Raw genomic sequence first — 23875 nt, 5'->3', positions numbered from 1 at the left:
TTGTTCAGTAATTGGCCATACTAGGGGTATAGCCAAAACAGGATGATCTTGCAAGAGGAAGAGGAGAATTGAGCCACTGAATGACACAACAGGAATAGGAGCAGAGTGCATGATTGATTAAAATTTTAAATGTGTCCTTTTATTGTCGTTTGGTGTTACTTGAAGGCTATACCCCTTCATTTAATCTTGATCTCAGTTTCTTTTCATCAAGATGAACAACTGACTTTAATGTCTTTAGCCCAAGCGGGGGGGCGCTGTGCATAACCAGCTCTCTCAGCCATTGCCTGCCTCTGAAAGGGGTGTTGCAAAACCTGCTGCAAGAGGTGGACCTGAAAGTAAAACGATATTATTATTATTATTATTTTTAAAAAGCATTATACACAGACAAAACTACAGAACAAACCCTGGCATCCCAACTGTGCAATTCTATGATTATATACACTCTTCTACACAGGTTACAATTAAGTGGTTTTTTTCACTCAACGGTTTGTAGAGTTTATGCTTCTATTCCTTGATGACTGTATCTTTAGTCTCTTGAGCATAAAAAGTCAAAGCAAGTTAGCAAGATACCTCAGAAAAGTCATTCCTTTCTGCCTTTTGCGCAGCTGACTCGGCCATCCAGTTTCTGAGCACGTACCTAGGATTTATACCTGTAGCCAAAAATAAGAATCTATTTGCACATATAAAAAATCAGCAGGGGCTTTTCTCTTGAGATTTATTATACTGACATCCACATCTTTTCTTAACACCGATATAAGGAAGTAATTAAAGATCTGAAAGAAATGGACATTAAAACAGGAAGAAAAATTCGTGCTTACAACTCCTTCACCACCCTGCTACTTTCAGAGTGCCTAGAATTAAGTGTGAAATTGCCTGTATTATCACAACACAACAACTTACAGCTGCACTAGTGCAGGAAAAGAGTGTTCCCAAATTTTCCTGAATCTGAAATATTTAAAAGGTGACAATTTATGATAGGCTTCTTTCATCCTCAATCCTTATTTCTAGGTTATACAATTTTTATATAACTTTACTTTTCAAAAGTAGCACTGATTTCCCATTCTTAACAAGCAAAAGAATGCACCTTTTGTTTTTCCACCATTAGAAACTTGTCAAAGAAAGAGAAGTTCGAAGGTGTCCACTTTCAAATCCCTTTAAATTAAAACTTAACAAGTAAGGCACTCGAGAATGTTCACGGTGTATGTAACAAATGTTTGGAAGGAACATAATCACAACCAAAGATTTGTTACAGCTCCTGGATGGGGTGAGGGGCTCTGAAACAGCCTTATTTTTTTTCTCCAACTTGTCTCAAACTGGTTAGGGTTAGAAGTTAGACAGCATTTGAAAATGAAACCACCAAATCTATCCACCAGAACAATAAATGCTCATCTACGAAGAGGTTTACACTGAATTGTGGGATCAGTGGAGATTCTTGTAAACAGACCGAGACTTCAAGTGCGTGTCTGGTAATATTGGGACAGATGCCTACGCAAAGCCCAGAAGCCAATCATGGGAGCAACCACCCTCTGTTGCAATTGTTCCCTATGATATGATGAATGCCTCTGATCCTGGAGGTATTCCAGGATCCTAGAGGAATCCTGAAGCTGATATGGAATGAAAAACCAATACAAGCCTGCAATCCTGGCAGATTAATGTCATTAATATACAACATTAATATATACCTGATGGTGCTTGTTCAACTATCTGTGTTTTAAGTCCTGTTATTCTTCAGGGCCAGCAGGGCAGATGAATGAATTTTGGAGATGAAAGACAAATCTGTTTCTTTTTATATCCGATATGGTAAGCAGCATTAAGAGGCACATGTTGATGTAGCATAATGATAGCTATATGAGGCTTTCCTTTTCAAAGCTATTTTCCCAAATGCTTCAAAGTGCTGCTCAAATAAATCAACCAACCAACTCTTATGTTTACCACCTTAGCCCATGGGAAATAATTAGTGCAGAAAATCTGGAGTTATTCAGGCTTAGGAGCTCGAGTGACAAAGTTATAAGGAGTCATGAACTGAGTGATCCATCCAGTCCAGTGTACCTCATCCAGCAGTGCTCTCTAAGATGCCAGGCAAAGCTCTTGCTAGATGAGTTTTTATAACCAAATCACTAAGCCCAGAAAACCAAACTGGTGGCAGTATGGTTGTGAACACAGCAGGATAAAGATTGTGTGGGGAGTCTTTGGACCGCCATGTGTTGCTGGTCATCATCCCTGACTATTAGCCGTGCTTGCTGGGGCTCATGGGAGTTGTAGTCCAACAAAATCTGGAAGGCAAACGGTGCCTCACGCCAGATCTACACTGGTGTGCCACAGAGGCAGGTTTCTTGTAAAATCGCTCACTTTCCCCAAACTGGCAATTATTTCTGTCTCAAGAGAGCCTAGAGGAAGGGGCTACTGGTTTTCAAGTCCCACCCCAGCAGAGTTAGCTCTAGGGAAACAAGTATATGGTATATGTGATATGTTAGCACACTAAGTCCCAGCCTGATATCTACTGCACACATGGCATATTCTACATGGGTGTAAAGTGTGTGGGAACTCAGGAATGGGGGGGAGGCGGGTTTGCCCTCAGGGAATGGAAATCACAAGAGTCTACTTTAAGGTGCTTGGAAACCAAATGTAATGTCACATCAGTTAAGCAATTATTGAAAGAAATATCTGGCCTACAGGAAGGGCATGCGACTTAATTGCTGAGAAGAAAATAAATTATTGACTCACTCACTCGTCATTCTTTTGCTTCGCTTGGAATCAGAATCACCTGGGTTCCTATATTATACACACAAAACAGGGTCATGAAGATTAGTTTGTGCCTCTTGCTCTGGGCTGGTTCAAACATATTGAACTCAGGTGGATAAACTATGGTTTATTACACTGAGAATAAGCATCATGCACTTCTCCTTTGTCTTTCCCCTTGTTCAGCAGCCTTAGTGCTTCCATTATTGTTTGTTTCAATCACATTCGGCATTACACCTGAACTGGAAAACCGTGGCTAAAGCTTGACTTATTAACTAGGATACTTGATAAGGCTCTGATCTCAATAAATCATGGTTTACTAAGATTGTTACGTCTGAACCACAGCCTCTGTCCCATGTCTACAATTCTGCATTTAACTGATACACTGCTTGCTATATATTTTTTTAAAAAGCATTAATAAAGTATTCACAAAAATACATCATTATAAAGTATGGAAAAATGAATTATGCAGGTTTCACAACAGTTTATATTCTTCATGACCAGAAACTGATGATCATGGAATATGCCCAATGCTTTTTTTCTTTAAAAATATTTAGGGGTACTCTCATTTTGGCTCAAGAAACCCACCATTTTATAGTTCAAATCGGAAAAAATAAATACAGTAAATGGACAAAAGTACAAAGATTCACAAAATATTTAGGGGTATGGGTACCCCTGTGTACCCCCAGAAAAAGCACTGAATATGCCTATGGAATCTACTGGTTTAAATATTCAGTCTATTTCATACAGAAGTCTCAAAGTAATACATAGAACACTTAATACACAATGCACAGACTTGAACATGCACTGCCCACTGAAAGGCAACTCCAAAAATATGTATCAATTGTTGGGAAGGAAAATGCTCAGATTTGTAAATCTGGGCGGTTGGGGAGGGGAGAATCATGAGGGATGCTTTTCTTACAGATCCTTTTATATGGATTTGATGACTGGCATGGATAGACCAAAGGGTATTATCAGCAAAACCCTAAGTTGCCTTATAGACAGTCAGGCCATTGGTCAGTCTAGCACAGTACACTGACAATGCTACAAAACTACCATGATTTCAGACAGGAGTTATTGCAAGCCCAACCAAGAACTTCAATAACACAGTGGGACAAGGGGAAGATTGGCCCCACTGGTATTATTTCTTTGCACTTCCCCACCTCCCATCCTAGCTCTTCAACATTCTCATATTACTACTAAGTTTGCTTAATTGAATTTCTTCTGCTTGCATTAATTGGGTTAGAATTTGTGTGTGTTTTTACCAGGGTTGGGAGAAATCAAAGGACCAACCCGTCAATAATGAGTATGATCATCTGATATAAAGATATCTGATGCATATATTTTTCAGTTTTACACATTCACTTAAAATAAATCAAAACTGCATTATTTTCACAGAGGAGAAACACATTTTAGGATTATTTTTTCTTCAATGCTAATATCTAGCCATTATAGAAAGATGAGTGCTGAGTTAGTGGCACAACTGTTCTGATCCTGATAAGGTATTTGGAAGGGGGAAGGGGGGATCCAGTGAAATTTGAAATTCCCTCCACCTGTAAGTGTCCACAATTGCATTGCTTTACCTTTTTAACCTCAAGAGGTACAACACAACCCAGCTGGAAAAAAGCTTGTGTTTAGCCACATCTTGCAGAGCCCAAAATTCCTACATGGAAATAATTGATCACACACTATTACTTAACATCAATAATAATACACACATCACTTCCCAATATATGGATAACAAGCAGCAGTTTGGGTAGCATATAGCAGTGATATACTCTCCACAAATATTTCTGGTAATCTACAACAGCACTGCACCAAGCTAAGGTAAAATCTGTTCCTTAAGCCAGGAACTGTGATTTCTCTGTGTTTTATAAGCTATGGGAATCATTTCACTAGGCAAAAATCACACAGTAGCAAAAAATAGTTCCCCAGAATAAGTAATTTAAATATTTTGGAAACCTGCCTATAAATCAAATGAAGGCATACAAGACATACAAGAAGGCATCCCAATTGTTTTGGGATACTGTATATGAATGTCAAACATGCTGGTTTGGAAGGAAGCAAAACTTATTGCAAGGAAGATGGATTGATTTATGATTCTTGCAATATCTGTGCTGGATTTCGGCCATTGATCCTCTCTGGAAATAAGAACTATCTGCAAGGGAACATAACTTGCCACCGGCAAATTCTTTCCACAAAAAAACAGAATAAGCTGTGCTTATTTTTCTCTCAATATATATAAAATCCTTGTTTGGGAACAGGTCATCTTTTAACCATGCAGGATATTACATCTGGCATCACAAAGCTTATCATCTGGGAGTGATCCTCAGGGCTATCCCATGCTCCATCTTTCACACCACCAATGATAGTGACTTCCCTCAAACAGAACATGTAAACAAAATATTCTTTATCCTTCTGTTGAACATGTCAGGCCATGTGTTGAAGTGAGATTTAGGCACATTCCCAGGTTGCAGAGACTTATATGAACCTCTACACTCTGCTGAGCTACAGAAACTCGTGCTGGGACAATATGTGCCCCAACAGCCCACAGTTCAAGCTCCTCAACACTGAGGGATTACTCTGTTCTTCCTAATGGCGAGACTGTGCATTCCTTTGTAGAGTCCATCTAGCATGGAGGTGAATGTACAAATAGCTTTGCACTGGGCAAGTAGAATCAAGACAAGGTGAAGGCTCAGTACCTTGTGGGACCAATCTATTCTAAACCTATTAATAGAAACACACTACCAAAATATGGGATCAAGGTGAGTTAACAAAAATAAGTTCTCAAACCCTTCAAAATCTTCGTAATAGCTGTCATTGCAAATGATGGTCTGTCCATCCCCCACCATTTGGCTTACCTATCAGATTCCTGCATGATGTGCTGCCATGGAAACAGAGACTGAAAAATGTCCACAGTGGAACATGCAGCTGTTTTACTAAGCTCAGCTATCCTTTTCTTCCCAAAACAAACAAGCAGGACCCAGTATCCAACCAGTCATTTTCACCCAGCCCTGTACATAATTTCAGTTTCAGTCTCCAACCAATCCTACTTTCACAATTTAATCTTAAAAGAATAATGAGCATTTTCTCTTAATGTCATTATGATGTTTTCAAGTTTAAGGACCATTCACATGTATCCTCAAATACCTTAGGAATGCTGATGCTCTTCAGCTGGTCTTCTGAAATCTCACTGAGCTCCCGAAAAGTCATTGTAAAATCCGCTTTTGTATCTTCCATGAGCTAATAAACATTAAAAGACTTCTGTCAGTTTCAGCTTTAGTTCTTCTGTCAAAGGGCGACTCAAATATTTAACCAAGGAAAGAAACTCACTTTTAGAAGGAATGCAATCAAATAGTTATCGTCCTCATTGTCGCCTAGGAGACCTAATTTTGCTTTGAATAGTTCTGTGAAGCTGCAAGTTAAGGAAATAAATGTATTAATATTACAAAACTAGAGACTCTTTGAAAATTAAGATGCTGACATCTTTTTAAATGATGGGTTCCAACAATTACATACCGTTTATAATACTGTTCTGGGTATTCCCCAAGTATCTGAGAAGCCCTATTAAGAGAAAATGTTGCAGCAAAATAATTAGACTTGTATAAAACCCATAGATTATAATTCTGTTTTGTAATTCTTTTAAAGAAATCAGAAATGTTATATTGTTATTCTGAAGGGAAACACATTACTTTGCAACTGAATTGCGCTTTTTTGTCTTTGCATATTTTCCAAACAATACATGAGATACATTTCACATTTAATTTGTTGTTGCCACTATTATATAATGAGTGAAGCTGTTACATTGCAAGATCTGGCACATGCAAGTCAGTAAATGTAAAGGGGTAGGGGAGTATTAACATGTTGACTGCTTATCACACCAGGTAGTGACATCTCATTATAATGAGGCCACTTGGGCTTTTCTTCTTAGAAAAACCAATGCAGCATTTCAGCCACATAACGTATAACAATACTAGTGATCTAAAGACCTCTTTTCCTCTTGGCTCTCAAACCCACAGCCAACAACCTTTAGCATGAAAACTGCCTCCTGGATTTGCCTGGCTTTCTGATGTTTCTTTTTTGTCTTCCCAGATTGGCTGATAGCAACAATTCTGGGGCCCAGTTTATAAAAAAAAAACCTCTGTGATTATGTAGAGACCGTTTACCACCCATCATAAAGGCCATCTTTTATTTTCCTTTTTTTTTTTTTTTTTGCAAGCCAAGCATGGTCTAAATAATAATAATAATTCGCTTTAAAAAACAAACTCCCCACTTCCCAAAAGCCCTCCTTTTTTGTTTAGCACATATGGTCATTAAAGAATGTCTCATCTCACAAGCTCTTTTAAGCATGAAGACACTTTTAAGGATTACTTACAGCTGCTTTTGTCTGGGAGCCAATAAAGGGTCTAGAGCCTGTAACAGCTTGTTCAGATTAAACAGCCCCACTTTTGCCTGGTTTCCTATTTTATACCGTCTTTCATCATCAGATGTGTTTGGGACGAAATCTGAAACAAAGAAGTATTCAGAATAAACAACCAACCTTAACATATTTGAGTAAACTCGTATTTCGTGTTGATGCCAACTAACAAAAAGTCCTGTAGGCACTAAAATATTTTGCATAGAAGTCTCTAAACACCAGGATATTAGTTTACACTGGATTAGCCAAGATCTGATATTTGCCAAAGGAAAGGATACATTGTCAGCATACAAGTTTAAAGATGGCAATAAGTTATTTTCTTATTTCAAATGCAGAAAAACAAAACAGAAATCCTTCACAACAGCAGTTCTTACTCCCATCTCCTTGACCTTTCTCCTCCACTTCTTCCAATCCTATTAAATCCTTTTACTGCTCAAATCCGTATAAAGCCCAGAAATTAAAGAAACAATGCATTATAAGTGAATGCATACAGATCCGGTCAAATTCTGTAATTTTTAAATTATTTAATACTTTATATCCCCAAAATAATACTGCATTCACTTAGGCTATACATACCTGGGTCATAAGAGTCCATAAAACCAAATGGACCATAATCTATAGTTATGGCTAACAGGCTGAAATTATCTGTATTGCACACACCTAAAAATGAAACAACATTTATTTATTTTAGGTATGCTTTTCCTCCATACTGGAACATAAGGCAGCTTACAACACAATATGCAATATAAAAAGAATACAAAATAAAAAACAAAAACTATCTATCATCTATCTATCTATCTATCACTACATGCACACAAAAGAAAAGCATGCATCCATAATAAAAACAGTCTCAAATCTGACCAACATTGCCATCTAAACAGCATGATGTCATATCCCAGAAAATGCTGATTTCATATAAATGAAATGTGTGTTACCATCTGAAAGATTTCTCCAGGAATTACAGTCTGGAAACCAGGTTCATTCCTCCATTCCATAGTTTACTATTACAGTTAAACTGCCCAGAGTGGCTGGGGTAACCCAGTCAAATGCAGGGGCATATAAAAAATAAATTATTCTTATTACATAGTTCTACATGGAATGAGCAGTATGTTTTTTGCAAACATTGTATTTGAGGTACAATCCCATTTTACAATAGATACTTTTTTCCAACCTTGCTAGAAAAGGACAATGTTGTATTTTCCTGAACTGTAAACAGCTTAAAGTCACATAAAAATAAATGTGAAAAGATAAGTCAATATGAACTTAAATCCCACTAATTTCAATGGACCCCTATCTACAACTAGCTTATGTTGAATCCAGTCCAATATTTTTCTTAATTTAGTTTTATTCCACGCAAATCTGGTTTATTCACATAATTAGTCGACCATTTTGACACCGTCCCGATGTGTGTCCCAAAATGGCTGAAAACAACTAATAAATACACACACACACACTTCAGGAATGAGGAGCCAGCCAGTCGCCAGCTTGTAAGAAAAGGCTGTGACTGTGCATGTAAAAGATCTCAGGGTTAATCCCCGACTTCTCCAGATAAGGCTAGGAGAGACCTTTGTTGAAGTCCTGGAGAGCAACTGGTAGTCAGTGTAGACCGTACTGGACCAATGATCTGACTCATTATAAAGAGAAGAAGAAGAAGAAGAAGAAGAAGAAGAAGAAGAAGAAGAAGAAGAAGAAGAAGAAGAGTTGGATTTGATATCCCGCCTTTCACTCCCTTTAAGGAGTCTCAAAGCGGCTAACATTCTCCTTTCCCTTCCTCCCCCACAACAAACACTCTGTGAGGTGAGTGGGGCTGAGAGACTTCAAAGAAGTGTCACTGGCCCAAGGTCACCCAGCAGCTGCATGTGGAGGAGCGGAGACGCGAACCCGGTTCCCCAGATTACGAGACTACCGCTCTTAACCACTACACCACACTGGCTCTCTATGAGGCTCACTATGTAGGGTTTTTTTTTGGGGGGGGGAGACTACACCCTGTTTGTATTTTTTAACAGAATCTAAATATTTCATACCCTTCACTCACAAAGCAACAACACAGTACCAAAAACATATCTCACCATGAGCAAAGCCTACCGACATCCACAAGGCAATCAGACCTGCAGTCTCAGACACTACTCTAGAGAAGAAGGCCTGAAATCAAACACAATTTTTTCCATGAAAGTTGCTTTAAGAAAATTGTGCAGGGCCCAAGATGGTGAAACGTACAAATATATTTTTCAAGAGTGGTTTAGACACAACGTGGAGCTGTGTTGCCCTTCAGTTCTGCAGTCCCAGGAAAACTAAGAGCAGGGTTTTTGCTTTTCACGGGGGAAGAAGGAGCCGAGACTGGGGGGTCATTTACACTTCCACGTGTCCCATAATTTCTAGGCTCAGGTCCAATAGGTTTTCCTTTTGTCCTGCAGCTTTCCTTGAAAAGACCTGCTGTTTACCACAGAATTGGAACAATTGTCAGACAGGTTTCCTGTGTCTAGAAATCACAGGACAAATTGGGGTAGGGTAGCGGGAACAGGACAAAGAGAATGTGGATGAGCCCTGAGAAAGCAGTGTCCAAAATGAAGTTAAACAATCTCTCCCCCCCCCCCCCAGTGCTACTTCCACATTCTTCAAAGGGCTAAATGGGGTTTGTAATAAAAATAAATAAACAAGATGAAACTGATCATGCTTTTCCCACATCATGTCTGGTGTGGCACATAAACTGTAAACCTCCTGGATAGAGATGATGTCACTTTTGCATTCTTTATATGTTATTGCTAAATACATATTAAACAGAGATAATAGACAGCATACACTAAGTTCTAATGGCTTTTTAATTTGAAGGCAAGTTTGGATTTGTCAATAAATCATAGATTACATATTCTTCTTTTGTTGTTGCCGTTGCTATGTTCACAGAAGCAAAAAGACTTACCAGATATCTGTTTGAATCATTCATGTCTATTGATGGAAAGTGCTCATCTATGATATGGTCTAACAGCATCCTAAATTACAAACGAAACGTTTCTTCCATCAAAGACAATTTCGAAACAACACTGAAGGGATTACTCTGTTTAAGATTATATCTGATACTTGGAAATATTCATTTAGGTGCCTACGCCTACCTACCAAAGTTAAATTGGGTTGTAGGAAAAACAGTGGTACCTCAGGTTACATACACTTCAGGTTACAGACTCCGCTAACCCAGAAATATTACCTCGGGTTAAGAACTTTGCTTCAGGATGAGAACAGAAATCGTGCAGCGGGAGGCCCCATTAGCTAAAGTGGTGCTTCAGGTTAAGAACAGTTTCAGGTTCAGGAATTAAGTACTTAACCCGAGGTACCACTGTATACACTCTTTAATAAGAAGCATTTTTTCTATAGCCAGATTGCAAGTCCATACTAAGTTTTTAGCCACATGTGGTTCCCTCAAGTGAGATTTTATATCTTATTGGGATGGAACAGCAGTGTGGTTTTAGAGACTTTTGAGAGTTAACACCCAGGTGCCTGCTAGCACTACATTTTATACTACTGAACTATCAACTAAATGTTTTGCATTTTCCCACTCCTTGTACAAGACTGGCACCTGAAAATCTGATGCTGGCTCTTGGAAATTTTCTAGCCTTCTATGTTTGAATCCATGCAACAATCCATATACAGTTGAACAAAATGTTTTGGGTCAGGATCCAAGTGCTCAATCTGTTCCACTTGGCTATGGGTGTTCTGGACTTGGATGTTTTTGAACTGCAGCATGACAAAAGACTTTTGAAACTGAGAGGAGCTGTAAAACGCAACTGAAATGGCGCTGAGTTGGAGGAGAGAGGGGGACGCCTGTGCTATTTAAAAAAAAAAACCCAGTGGATGAATGCGAGCCCTTTAGTATCTCATTTAAAAAGCCCAATAATATCAGTGACTTCACAGGCCATACAATAATTTGCAGTAGTTGTAAATGCTTATTTCAACACTGACTCATGGGAAACATAGTATCAAGTATATGCAATGGCCTCTATACAGGGAAAAATATTTGCCATACACATTTTTTACAATAACTCTGTATTGTGAAAGGCATTCCATAATTTAAAATGGAATTGCATGTTATCAGTGCCCATAAATCAGTACTTTGGGGGGCTGCAAATCTATCCAATGCCTGCTTGCCTAAAAACAGGATGCAGGTACACGTGTGTGTGTGTGCCAAAGAACTATCTAAAACCCTGAAGTTCTTTTCAACTTTTATATTGGTCAGGATCCAAAGAGGCCTGCGTGTGAGTGCTAAGCATTTCCATGCACTGCCCCATGCAAGTGTGTGTGTATATTCCAATATTCCCATATGGTGGCAGTCCCCTGTACATCATAGAATGCCTCTCTACAGAGTCCACTAATCTTCTGGGCCAGATTTTCAGGAGATGCACAAGCCTGTGTTAAGAAGGGGAAGGCTGAAAGGTCCCTGTGCATATGTAGCCTTTTAGAACCCCACTATTTTATTAAATTATCCAGAAGTAAAAACTGATCCAATAAATAAATACTTTAATTCTAACCTTAACAAATCCAGTTCTCCAGAATGAGCTAAAATTTCTAATGATCCTATTCGAAACCATGATTTGGCAACACGCAGAACTATAGCACCTGAAATACAAGTATATGCATGTCAATAAATAAAAATGCACTCTGTTCCAGAGCCCTAGATGTGCTTCCATTTGCATTCAGAACTTCTGTGCTTGTAGATTTGCCCACTCACGTCAATGGATGGAGCCAGTACATGCTGTCTTTTTAAACTTTTGATTAATCACAGGTTAGCAATACATCTGAACTCTATACTGTGGTTAATCTTAACTATGGCTTTGCCAAGTGATGACTTTCAAAGCTGACAAATATAAGAGAACAGTAGCATACAGAAAAGAAGTCAGCAAACAAAACAGTCTAAAACAGACAAGAATATTGGATTATGGCTTGGTCGAGATCTGTTGGAACTGTTTTTAAAAGGATTTATAAGAAACTGGACATAGAAACTGAATGAATACTAATTTGTATTATTAGAAAATTACTGTGAGAGCCCTACTGTGCTGTCTGAGTGGTTAAAATCTTAAGAGCTTGGCTTGGGAGGGAAATCTAGGTAAAGTGCCATCTTGCTGAAGGGGAAAAAAAGACTGGATTTTAAATCCAGCTGTGATTATTCTGGAGTGCATATGTTAAAAATTTAGAATAAATGTTTTTATAGATAATTGTTAGGGAGACAGGAGCTCTTTTTTCTTTTTAGCTTATAACAAGATTCCTTTATTGTGAATTAAGGAGGGCACACACAGAAACAAGACAGTTGGAGGTGGGAAGTATCTGCAAAAAAAAAGGCAGGGTAGGAAGGATCTCTCAGGGTGGGAGACTGGGAGACCCAGGTGAGAGCTGGGGGAATCTGCCTTGCTATGTGTGGATAAATGATATGAACTGTACAACATAAATGTGATAAAGGGTCTTCTTGGTTCTTCTTTCTTCATTCTTTTTCTTTTTCCTATATAACCGTGTTTTGTATTTTCTTATAAATGAGTTTGATACAATGACAGTATTTCAAATAGTAATCTGAAATGCAGGAGTTACCTCTTTCTTTCTTAACATTCCCGTTGTAGAACCGATCCCTCCACACGTCATCGTCACTCACAACTAAACTGTGCAAAAAGAGAAAATGAGCCGATAGTATGAAACACCTTAAAGTTGCTTGACATAAGAAGCAGTTTTAAACTGAGTCAGATCATTGGTCAATCTAGCTAGCATTGCCTACCCTGACTGGGAGCAGCTCTTCAGGGTTTCAAGCATGGAACATTCCCAGCTCTGCCTGGAGGTGCCAGTGGCTGAATCTGTGACCATCTGCATGCAAGCCAGATGCCCTATCAGTTTTCATTTCTTCATACAAGCCTTCACACAGAAGAGACAGGATGTTGGAAATGTGGTGGCACAAGGAACCCTGTACTTCTGTGACTATGCAAAAAGCACTTCAACGTTGTTATTTTTTGCTTATCAAGCTGTTATGAATGTCTTCAATCCAGGCTATTCAAATAAAAGTTGTTTGGCAACATATGTCAGAAGGAGAAGGAGCAAACCAAAGGGAGATGGTACTACCTGCATTTATGATTATTACTGCCTGTAGTGAAGCTAGGAAATTCTAGTAGACAAAACTTTGGTCAAGTTATGGGAAGACCATATTATGGGAAGACCAAAGGCCAAAGGATTTATGGGGAATGCGTTCTTGTTGCTTTAAGTGGAGACTTGCTGTCTGTGGGAGTGAGAATCCTTATCGTGGGCATCTGCAGGAAGGAACATCTCCAAGTTGATTAGTGGTATTTTAACACCTGATACCTATGGGTGTGAATGAGCCATCAACACTAATCACCCCCAGGAATGTGTATCTGCTGAGTCTCTGAGAGATTTAGGAAGGGACTCTTTGACACAAGGTCCTGAGAACTAACAAGCTCAGCTGTCACAAGCTATGCTATTAGCCAACTAGCTGATTAGCCAACAACTGATTGGTTCAAAATTGGGAAAGGAGTACGCAAGGCTGTATATTGTCTCCCTGCTTATTTAACTTACCATATTTTTCGTTCTATAGGATGCACTTTTCCCCCTCCAAAAATTAAGGGGAAATGTGTGTGCGTCCTATGGAGCGAATGCAGGCTCCTTGGCTTCAGGGATAGCCGCCTGAAGCCTTTGGAGTGCAGTGCGAGTTCCCGCTGCATTCCGGAGGCTACAGGTTCCTTTCCCTGAAGCCAGGAGAGTCTGGTCTTTGAGGCTGGCAGTGGGGGAAAGCAGCGCTTCCCCCCACCGCCAGCCCCACAAGCTTGGGGGGCAGCGGGAAGGCGTTGCACAGCCTTTGCGCTGCTTCCTGACCTGGTTTTGCAGTTTGCTTGCCTAAGGCCTCCAAGTGAAGCTATAAGGAAGATGGGACTTCCAGTTCTGGAGCTTTCAAAACCAGTTCTCTGGCCGTAGAAGCACACTGGTAGATGCACCCGTTCATACGTCTCATAAGAACAGGTGCAGATAGAGGCAGATGTCATCACAGATGCCTAAAAACAAATGCTAAAGTTTTGGGGAAAACATCTTCCTTGCTCCCAGCTCCCGACATCTGCAGTGCTTAAGCATCCTATGATCGGTCTGGAGTACACTATGAACATTCATCACCCAACACCATGTGTACTGCTTCACTCCACTGACTTCCTGTACTCTGTTCCAAAAACCCCAATCTTCAAAGCATGAAGGTTCCGCATAAGAATGTTTTCCCTTCTAGCATCACTCTGTGAATGGAGCTTCCTGTTGGCAACAGAGGAACACAGAGCTAATAGAGCGGGCCCATCTCCAGGGTGCTCTTGGATAAATTACATGCTCTTTCCCACACTTCTGCCAAGACTCAGCAAGAACGTTGTCAATTAACCGTAAGAGCTGAGATATGACGGCTTCCTATTGCCAGCAATCTAGTGATCAGCTGGGGTGATTTGAGTTAAATATTTATGAAAAGAAGTCTGGAAAGCTTTCTGGAGAACTGCCCTCCTCCCCCACACGGCCTTACCAGGACACCGAGAGTTTCAAAAACAGCAGGCTAAGCACGAAGGCCAAGCAATCTCCTGAACTCAGCGAACTTGGTACACCAAGTTCACGCTGGCTATTGTCTTTGAAACAGCCTGTCACAGCATCTTCCAACAAGGGTTGTAACACTGCTACAATCTTTCATGCTCATCCAGACAGCCTCATGGGTTTTGCATCAGTCACTGGGTTTGCAAGACCTTCTGCCGAAGCAATTAAGCAGGTTTTCCAATAGGTCATTTATAAAGAGTCTCTTCTACAAGCAAAAAGTTGTCTCCTGATTGATGCTGGAGAGAGTTCTGCATGTTCTCAGCAACCAAAAACCTGCACAGGCAATCAGAAAGGGCCTTGATAACCACATACTGAATGCCCCCCCCCAAATGTCAGCAATATCACATACTTAACAATTCGGCAACAATAGCAAGGCATCTCACAGGGTGTAAGTGCAATATTAGATGGAGTTGCAGTGAAGTAGCGCGGAGCTGCTGTTTGCGAACTCTTCTTAACTTTGTGAAAAGTGTAAAAGCTAAACAAAACGATGGTCACAAAATGGCAGTAAATTAATACATTGCGCCCCATCGGAAATTACATCACACACTGTACCTGGCAGGTGAGCACAACACTCATACAAACAAAATCTACTTCATATTTACAAAGATTGAGCAGAAGGCAGATTGGATTTCTCGGGCACAAGCCAAAAAGCCCGCAAGACACTTACTGTAAAACGTACATGAGTGGTCTCCTCCTGATGTAAGTGGAATCAAGTAAGCATCAGATCAGATTCTAAAGAAAGTACAAACATGGATACAGTACCTTGCTGCTCTGCTTGTAGGAATTCCAAGATAATGCATAGCCTCACTTCCTAAGAATTCTCGAACAGAAGAGTGGAGCACAGCTCTGCCGTCCCCATTCCTATGGAGAGGATAACTAGGAATATAAACAATACCCTTTCCTTTTGAATTAGGAAAAGGAAAAAAAAAGAAAATGCTTGAGTGGGCAAGGAATTCTGATATAGGGATGATTGAGGAACTTTATCTTGGCAACTTCCTGTAGGAAGTGATATGATCAACATCTCTCGGATTAATGCGTGGATCAGCTATCCACAGACTTCACATTTCTCCAAATGCTGCAATGCATTTCATGAAAATTTAAACACATCGAAACACATATTTAAAAATAATATTTATTTATTAGATTTATTACCCGTCCTTCACTGCAAGGTCCCAGGGTGGATCACAACAATAAAGTATACAATTATAAAACTAATAAAAATATTACAATCACCAAACAAGAAAAGTGTATTAAGAAAACAAAAGCACATGCTATTCAACAGTTTAAAACAAGGTTGTGGGTACGAGTCCTGTGTTGGGCAGGAGATTCCTGCATTGCAGGGGGTTGGACTAGATGTCCCTCGTGGTTCCTTCCTACTCCATGATTCCATGTAATTCTATACAGAAAGCCAGTTAAAAACTGGGCTAAAGATCTCCTCTTAAGTAGGAAAAATAGGAAATACATGTTTATAAATGGATTTTGAGAGAACCTTTTTTAAAAAGTTTGTAGATTAATGTGAAATTCCAGAAAAGAGAAAACTTGCGAAGATGGCATCAATTTACCTATCCTTAGTTACATGTAATGTTTGGCACCGTAGGCCCTGAGCGAATCTGAGCGATGCTCAGGAAATGCAGGCCGGTAAAATCAAATAGCTGAAAGTCCAATTCACCCCCAAATTACCCTGCTTTGCACAATTTAGAAGACAGCATGTGGTACAAAACAGAACAGGGAGCTTGCAGAGAAGGAAGCGTGGTAGTTATTTTTATAAGCTAGGTTTCATAAGCTAACGTGAGAAGAGGAAAGAATCACAGGACTATCGCTTTGGGATTAAATAGGCCACAACTTTATTGATTACTGATGTAAGTAGGTCTTGGCATAGGCATTGGGTGTGTAGCTGAAATCAGCGAATGCTTTGGCACCACTGTGGCCCACGCTGGGCTGCAACCGCCACTTACTGCTAAGCGGTCTTTATCATTTGAACTATCTTCCAGCTCCTGATGTTTTAATTTTGCCATGCTAAAACTTGTTTCAGCAAAAAACATTTGGAAACCTCTTCCCAGGCATAGGCATCATATAAAGCAGGAATTTAAAAGTGGCATGTGAATCCTTATTTCTACCAGAGAATAGCAGTTTCAGCTCTTAAAAAAATAGCAAGTGCGCAACTAACATCACCCTAAGAAACATGTTCAAATGAAATCAGGTGTTACATTACACCCTCCCCTGGCCCTACCCCACTTACATATCTAGACCATAAAGAACTTGCATACCTCCACAAATCCTCCAAAATCCTCGGGACTCCTATAGTTCTCTGCTCAGCCTTAATGTGATTTCCCCTAATTCCTGGGCAACGCAAGACAGTAAGAGTTTCCCAAAACTGGTATGATGTTACCTCCCGGTAGTTAACATTAAAAGGTATGCTGCCTTCTAGCTATCAGGGTTAATGCTGACTAACTGACCTAGGCCCCATTAATTTATCTGGTCCTTCTTAAATAAATAAACAGGTTATGCCCGTGATCATCAAAACATAAGACAAAATTCTTTTGCTCCTGATGACCTGAACAAAGGGGTGCTACGTGCTACAATTTCACGCAGACAGATAATCTTGTGCTTTGAGGTTGGGATGGTTTTTTAAGGTGGCCATTGAAATGAAAGGTTTCAAACAGAAACAAGACCAAGAGCTATCAGGGGTGAATACAGAATAATACACAAAACACATGACAAACCTAGAGTACGGAGTCCTTCCTGAACCTTTCAGCTGCAGTTCCCAGCTATCACCAAACCTGCAAAAAACCATTGGCATTAGTAATATTGAGAACTGATACAGTGCAGTAGGTAAGGATGTGAGCCTGGAAGTCCCAGGTTTAAATCTTCCCTTAGCCATGAACACTATAAATCAGGGGCTGGGTAGGGCTCCCATACACCCTGATTTTCCAGGACATGTCTTGGAATTCACCTCAACAAAGCTCAATGAATTTGGTTACCCTAAAAAAAAAAAAAATCACCTGCCAATCACTTGGATGGATGGTGATGTCAGCTGATGAGGGTGGGTGTAAAGTGCGTGTCTGTGAGAAACCAGCACCTAATTCATTTGGAGCCAGGGATTTGACAGCCACAAAACCTGATCCTTAGCTTTAAATCAGAACAAACAGCAAATCACAGCATTTGTGTTTGGTCAGTAAGTTATTCCAGCCCAAGTATTTTAATTATCAGCAGTAATATTTCTTAATGTACTTTCTGAAAGATCAGTGCCAGCCATATATCATTTAGAGACCAACTATTCAAAAAGAAGAATGCAGTACCTGTTTGTATAAACACCAATCAAATGGGCTCTTCCGTCACCCAGCTGACCTGCCCAGCTACCAAACTAACAAGGAAAGAAGAAATTAAAAAATCCCAGTCACTATTCGGTATTATTTACAGCAAATTTATAACTGGAAAATCATTCCTAAATCTTCTGGTGATGGTGAGATTCAACATGTTAGAAAAACAAGTCCTGCAAATGTCCTACAAGCATGCTTCAGAGACATAGCAACAGATTGGAGCGGTATTAGCCAAGTTATATTTTGTTCTGTTCTATCATGACAGAGAAGTATGGCAATAATAGGAATCAGAGATGGTGGAATTCCTGAAATATTTGCAGACTGTAAGTCAAGGCAGAGGAACTAAAGCTCAGGTAAGATAGAGCAAGTTTTATTATTGACCTGATGGCCACCATATCTGTGGGCCAGAGGCAGAGATCCCAAGGCAATTTTTGCACCAGTGACAAGCTGTATAAAGTCCTCTGAGTCTGAGATGGATATATCCAGGTCCAAAATATCTTCCAAGACTTCCTGGATGGAGAATGACAACACAGAAATCACTTAGAATACAAAAGACATTCCTTATAGTTGGAAATGCCACTTAATTAGTGATTTTTTTATATCTATCTCCCCAGCTGCTACTCCTCCCTCCTCTCATAACACACATTCTATTTATCAAGAACACAGTGAGCTGAATCCATCTATTATTTAGGGCAAGGCTAGCAACAGTTGGGCACTGTATTAAGTCACTGCAATAGGTTTGCAATTATGTGAGAAACTGGAGCACCTCCAGTGCTAAAGTTCAGTGTCCTCAGCTTCACTCATAGGATTACTGTGTGGGCTTAATGGGATGAGAATTGTAAAGCACAGCGTTTCCGTGCGCTGCTCTGGTTCGCGAGAAGCAGCTTAGTCATGCTGGCCACTTGACCCATACGCCGGCTCCCTCGGCCAATAAAGCAAGATGAGCGCTGCAACCCCAGAGTCGGCCACGACTGGACCTAATGATCAGGGGTCCCTTTACCTTATAATACACAAAAAGTGATGCACCCAGACTCAAATGGAAATTCATGTCACATTTTCAGCACAACAGTTGCCAAAGAGCCATGTGGCATCTCCTCTCTGTACTCCACCAGCAGTGTAGTCTTTTTCTTTTCCTCTTAGTTGTAATTATAGTTAAAAAAGAATAGCATCCTTTCTGTCAACAGCTTGTGGAATATGTAAATCAGGTCCCATAAAAATTAAGGAGATTGGGAGCGCACTCACTGGGCTCACACACCCCTCTTCCCCTCTAATACAGACCTTTCCCCCTCCCCTTTTATTTTGGAAACAATGCTGATTAGCATCACACCTTTTCAAAAAGCCTTTTTTCACCTGTGGTTGCAAACTGGTTTAGTGCTAACTGTGGTGAAAACTCCAATGCAGGTGTAGTGCTGAACTGCAAGGAAGAGAGGTGCAGTGCTTGTATGACAAGCATGTCCAACAGGTTGACTGCAATCTACCGGTCAAAAAAGAAAGAAAATAGAAATACATTAAAAAAAAATTTCCTCCCTCAAAAAAAAAGAATCCGGGGATGCTTTTTAAAAAAAAGAGAGAAAAAAGTTATTTTTAAAAAAATTATGAAAAAATATATTAAGAAGTGATATCTTCTCTTCTGTGGTCTCTTCTGCCGCGTGGCCTTCCTCTGGGCCCCAGCCTGCTCTCTTGGAGCACTAGTCGCCATGGAGTAGGCTCAGTCGGACCTGGGCTCAGCCATGTGTCCTTGTCCTCACGGTGCTCTCCTACCTCTCTTCCTCAGTGAAGAAGCAGCGGCAGCAGCAAGGTCGGGGCTCCCCTCTTTTTTCTCCTTCCTCTTTCTCTCTCTTCCTTCTCCTCTCCTCTCCTCCTTCTCCCTGCGTCAGCTCCGGGGTTTTCCTGGCCCCAGAATGCCACTGGGCAGGTGGCCGGGCGCTCTCACTACCAGCTCGTTTTGGGTCACGGGGGGTGGGGTGGTCAGCGGTTCCCCCAGTTGACACACCAGGTGTCCCCGGTTCCCCCTTGGCAGTGGCGGTCTCAGCAGCCCAGAGCCAGCCGGGTAGCACAGCTGGCTCTGGCTGGTTTTAGGAGCTACTCGCTGCTGTGGCGCCTGCCATTTTGCCTTGGTGGAAGTCCCCATATGATGTGTCTTGTGCCGTTGAACCAATCATGCATTCATTCATTCCCTACTAATAAATCTACAACACTTAAAATGTAAATCCGGGGACATTAAATGAAATCAGGGGACATTCCAGGGACGGATTTTGTCCAGGGACTGATTTGTAAATCCGGGGACTGTCCCTAGAAAACGGGGACATCTGGTAGCCATAACTTTGGGTCTTCCTCCCCCCAAAAAGCTCAACAACTTTGGTCAATCCAATGGGTAGATGATCACTGCCAGTTTTTTTTTTATAGTGGGAGTAGATTGCAGTCTCTTGGGAGTTGGACATGCCTGTTGCATGAGAAGGGAAGGAGGCAGGAATAACACATGAACCCCGGAGGTGTTTCTGAGCTGGAATACATGCAGTACAAATCTTTCGTGTGTCATTGGAGCTTTGGACTTGAGTAAACTCAATAAATTACTCAGTTTGAAGCTTTGGGGCATTGATCTGAAGTGAAAAGGGAGGTGAGAAAGAACAAAAAAGGGTGGTGTTTGATCTCTTCTGTAAGATAAAGAATAATTACTTCCACACCTACGTCCTATGCACTGAGTTTCACCAGTGTGCTATGCACTGAGTTCCACCAGCACAGAGGTGGGGGAATTTTAAGGGATCTTCCCAAATGTTCTAGAAAGTTTTCTGGCAAGGAGTGAATGATGAATGTAGAAGTTCAATACACCCAATGCAAACTGGGCCGCAATATAATTCTATTCAATATGCTATGCAGCTTAAATTTTGTGTACTCAACAGATTCCTAATATTTTCTAAAAGTTGCAAATCAGCAACCTCGCATCACACAGTTAGAGGAATTCCAAATAAATAAAATGAAGCCTAACCTTTGAGACAGCTACAAGCAGAACTCTGGATTTAAATGGTGTAGGGTAGACAAATGAAAAAATGACGTCTCGCACTTCACGAATATAATTCTCTTGAATATGATCAATGGGAAGTGTGGCTAAAAGGAACAAGCAAAATATTTTCACATACCATTCCCGAGGACTAGCTGTATTAGTCATTTGACTAAAAACAACAGATTCCTGTTTGTAAACTGCATCTAATGATGTGGAGTTTTTGACAATGAAAACCAACAGAGTTTTAGCTACTGAATTACTGCTACTTGAAATATATATTAAAAAGTAGCGCTGTTGATTCCAACACAGGGAAAGTGACTCACACTTAAATGCAGCAGTGGCTGAAAACTCATTTGCCACTAACAAGTGTCCCAGTCATCTGCTAAGTAGAACACCTGGCAGCACCCTTGCCCAAAGCTTGCATTTGCCCAGTTGTTTGGAAAAAGAAAAGAAAGTGTTTCTTATCTCCTCTGTACCCAGCAAATTAAAGAAGATCCTCTCTCCAGTTGCTGGAAGATTCGGGAGGTTGGCTGAGACAACAATAAATGACAGACTATGCCCATCTGAGTTTTTGGGACCCATATATAAATCACATTTAAATCAATTGGTCCCGAAAATAATTTTTTCTGGTTCCGGTGAAACTTAAGCACAGCTAATTCTCTCTGGTGTTCAGCAATTATGTAATCAAGCAAAATGTTCATCCAGATAAGGTGACATTTGCAAGTAATTCTGCCCAGTTTTTCTTTTTAATATGCTGTATGCATATTAAAATATTATATTAGTATACCACTAGTTGAAAAGTACCTGTGAATTTTTCTGTGGAAAGTCTCCAGCCACCAAAATGAGATACTTTTCTTTTTCTTTCACAATAGTCTTGATCCCAGCTTGATTTGTTGATGTAATCATGCACATGGCTAAAACCACTTGCAGCGGTTATAGAGTCCACGAGGCAGCATCCAGACTGACACACCAGCATTAACCAAATGGGAAATGCCAGAGCAACACCATACCTTGACATACTGAGTCCTAGAACTTTTCTTAATGAGGTGTCAACTTTCTACGGAACTAAAAAAAGAGAGAAATACAATTACAGTGAAGCCACGGTTCTAGCACAAAACCTTTCACATTTAGGAAAATAGCCCTTCAATGCTTCCCTTTATATATATATTTAAAAAGCCATTGAAAATTATTTCACATTATTCAGCAAAGGATGATCCTGGGAATTTTCTTTTTTAAAGTCTTTCTTTGTTCTCAAGATCATAGAGGCAACCATCCACCAGCAACTTTTGCTGGACTTGGGAGTGGGAAGGCCCGAGTTCAAATCCCCATTCCTCCACGAAGCTTCACTGGGAGACCTTGAGGTAATCCATTTTCTCTCAGCCTAACTCAACTCACAAGAGTCATTGTGAGAACAAAATGAAGTAGGAAGAGAGCCGTATATGCATGCTGCCTTTGGAGGAAAGGCAGAACGTCAAAGAAGGAAATAAATATGGAATAAAAGTCCAACTTGTCCTCAAATATAAGAACAAGACAATGGGCCACAAAGAAAGAACCTTTAAAGTAAGGATGCCTGTAACCCTCCTCAATTCAAAACACAATTCAAAGTGCTGATGCTGACCTTTAAAGCCCTAAACAGCCTCGGCCCGGTATACCTGAAGAAGCGTCTCCACCCCCATCATTCAGCCTGAGGTCCAGCTCCGAGGGCCTTCTGGTGGTTCCCTCACTGCGAGAAGTGAGGTTACAGGGAACCAGGCAGAAGGCCTTCTCGGTGGTGGCACCTGCCCTGTGGATGCCCTCCCACCAGATGTCAAGGAAATAAACAACTATCTGACTTTTAGAAGACAGGCAGCCCTGTTTAGGGAAGTTTTCAATGTTTAATTTTTTTTTGTTTTTAATATCCTGTTGGAAGCTGCCCAGAGTGACTGGGGAAACCCAGCCATATGGGTCGGGTAAAGGTAAAGGGACCCCTGACCGTTAGGTCCAGTCGCGGCCGACTGGGGTTGCGGCACTCATCTCGCTTTACTGGTCAAGGGAGCCGGCAGACAGCTTCCGGGTCATGTGTGCAGCATGACTAAGCCGCTTCTGGTGAACCAGAGCAGCGCATGGAAACGCTGTTTACCTTCCCGCCGGAGTGGTACCTATTTATCCACTTGCACTTTGACGTGCTTTCAAACTGCTAGGTTGGCAGGAGCAGGGACCGAGCAACGGGAGCTCACCCCGCTGCGGGGATTCGAACTACGACCTTCTGATCCTAGGCTCTGTTATGCTCTTTGCACAACAAGGCAGGGGAAACTCAGTGAGCGAATCAGCACCTCCTGCCACCAAAGCACTGGAGCCAGAGGACCACTTCACCTGTGGGAAATAAATATGGAATAAGTCCCTATAAAGAACAAGGCAATGGCGACAAAGGAAGAACCTTTAAATGCCCGAGGGATGTAGGGGGCATCAACTTCACCTGTGGGACCTCTGCCTGGGCCGCACCTGCTTAAAGGCGCAGGAGGAAACGCGGCAAAATCAGAGGCGGCTTTTCTGGAGAGACACGCGGGAAGCAAGGCGGCCTTCCTCCTCCCCTTCTCTTTCTCTAAGCCGGGCTCCTTCTCACACAGCAGGCGCGGCCCCCCGCCCCCCGCCCCGCCGGCCACTCCCTCAGGAGAGTCCCACTCCTCGCTCCGGGGCTGCAGGCCGGGGCGGCGCCTGAGGGCGGCGTGGGCAGCCTTCTTCTCTCGCCCATCTCCCGCCGCGCTGCCTAGGCCGGGTATTTCCGCGTCCGGGTCGCCTCAGCTGCTCGGCGAGGGGAGGCGGCCC

The 23875-nt window shown here is 41.2% G+C and overlaps 1 protein-coding gene across 9 annotated transcripts; it reads right to left on the bottom strand.

The window, feature by feature from the left end:
• Positions 1 to 117: 117 nt before the first annotated feature.
• Positions 118 to 23833, bottom strand: LOC310828001 (protein adenylyltransferase SelO-like). 9 transcript variants are annotated; one of them, XR_014556586.1, is made up of 21 exons: positions 23526 to 23660; positions 23287 to 23422; positions 21875 to 22135; positions 21056 to 21174; positions 18451 to 18579; positions 18049 to 18113; positions 17473 to 17529; positions 15512 to 15610; positions 12725 to 12792; positions 11674 to 11761; positions 10074 to 10143; positions 9226 to 9298; positions 7733 to 7816; positions 7115 to 7244; positions 6259 to 6303; positions 6073 to 6154; positions 5890 to 5982; positions 4323 to 4402; positions 2725 to 2772; positions 571 to 650; positions 118 to 329 (listed from the first exon to the last, which is right to left on the bottom strand). XR_014556586.1 is itself a non-coding variant. In XM_083704942.1 (21 exons), the coding sequence occupies exons 3-21, from the start codon at positions 22086 to 22088 to the stop codon at positions 207 to 209; spliced, it is 1743 nt and encodes a 580-aa protein (XP_083561068.1). In that variant the 5' UTR covers positions 22089 to 22135; positions 23287 to 23422; positions 23552 to 23694; the 3' UTR covers positions 118 to 206. The 9 variants fall into 9 exon arrangements, 8 of the variants coding, with proteins under 8 accessions (XP_083561068.1, XP_083561067.1, XP_083561070.1 ...); XM_083704942.1 differs by having other exon boundaries at positions 2729 to 2772; positions 23552 to 23694; XM_083704941.1 differs by having other exon boundaries at positions 2729 to 2772.
• Between the last annotated feature and the right edge of the window lie 42 nt (positions 23834 to 23875).

The sequence above is a fragment of the Podarcis gaigeae genome, assembly GCF_964106915.1.
Source record: "Podarcis gaigeae genome assembly, chromosome: 12".
NCBI classification, from domain to species: Eukaryota; Metazoa; Chordata; class Lepidosauria; order Squamata; family Lacertidae; genus Podarcis; species Podarcis gaigeae.
This window is presented reverse-complemented; position numbering and strand designations above follow the sequence as displayed.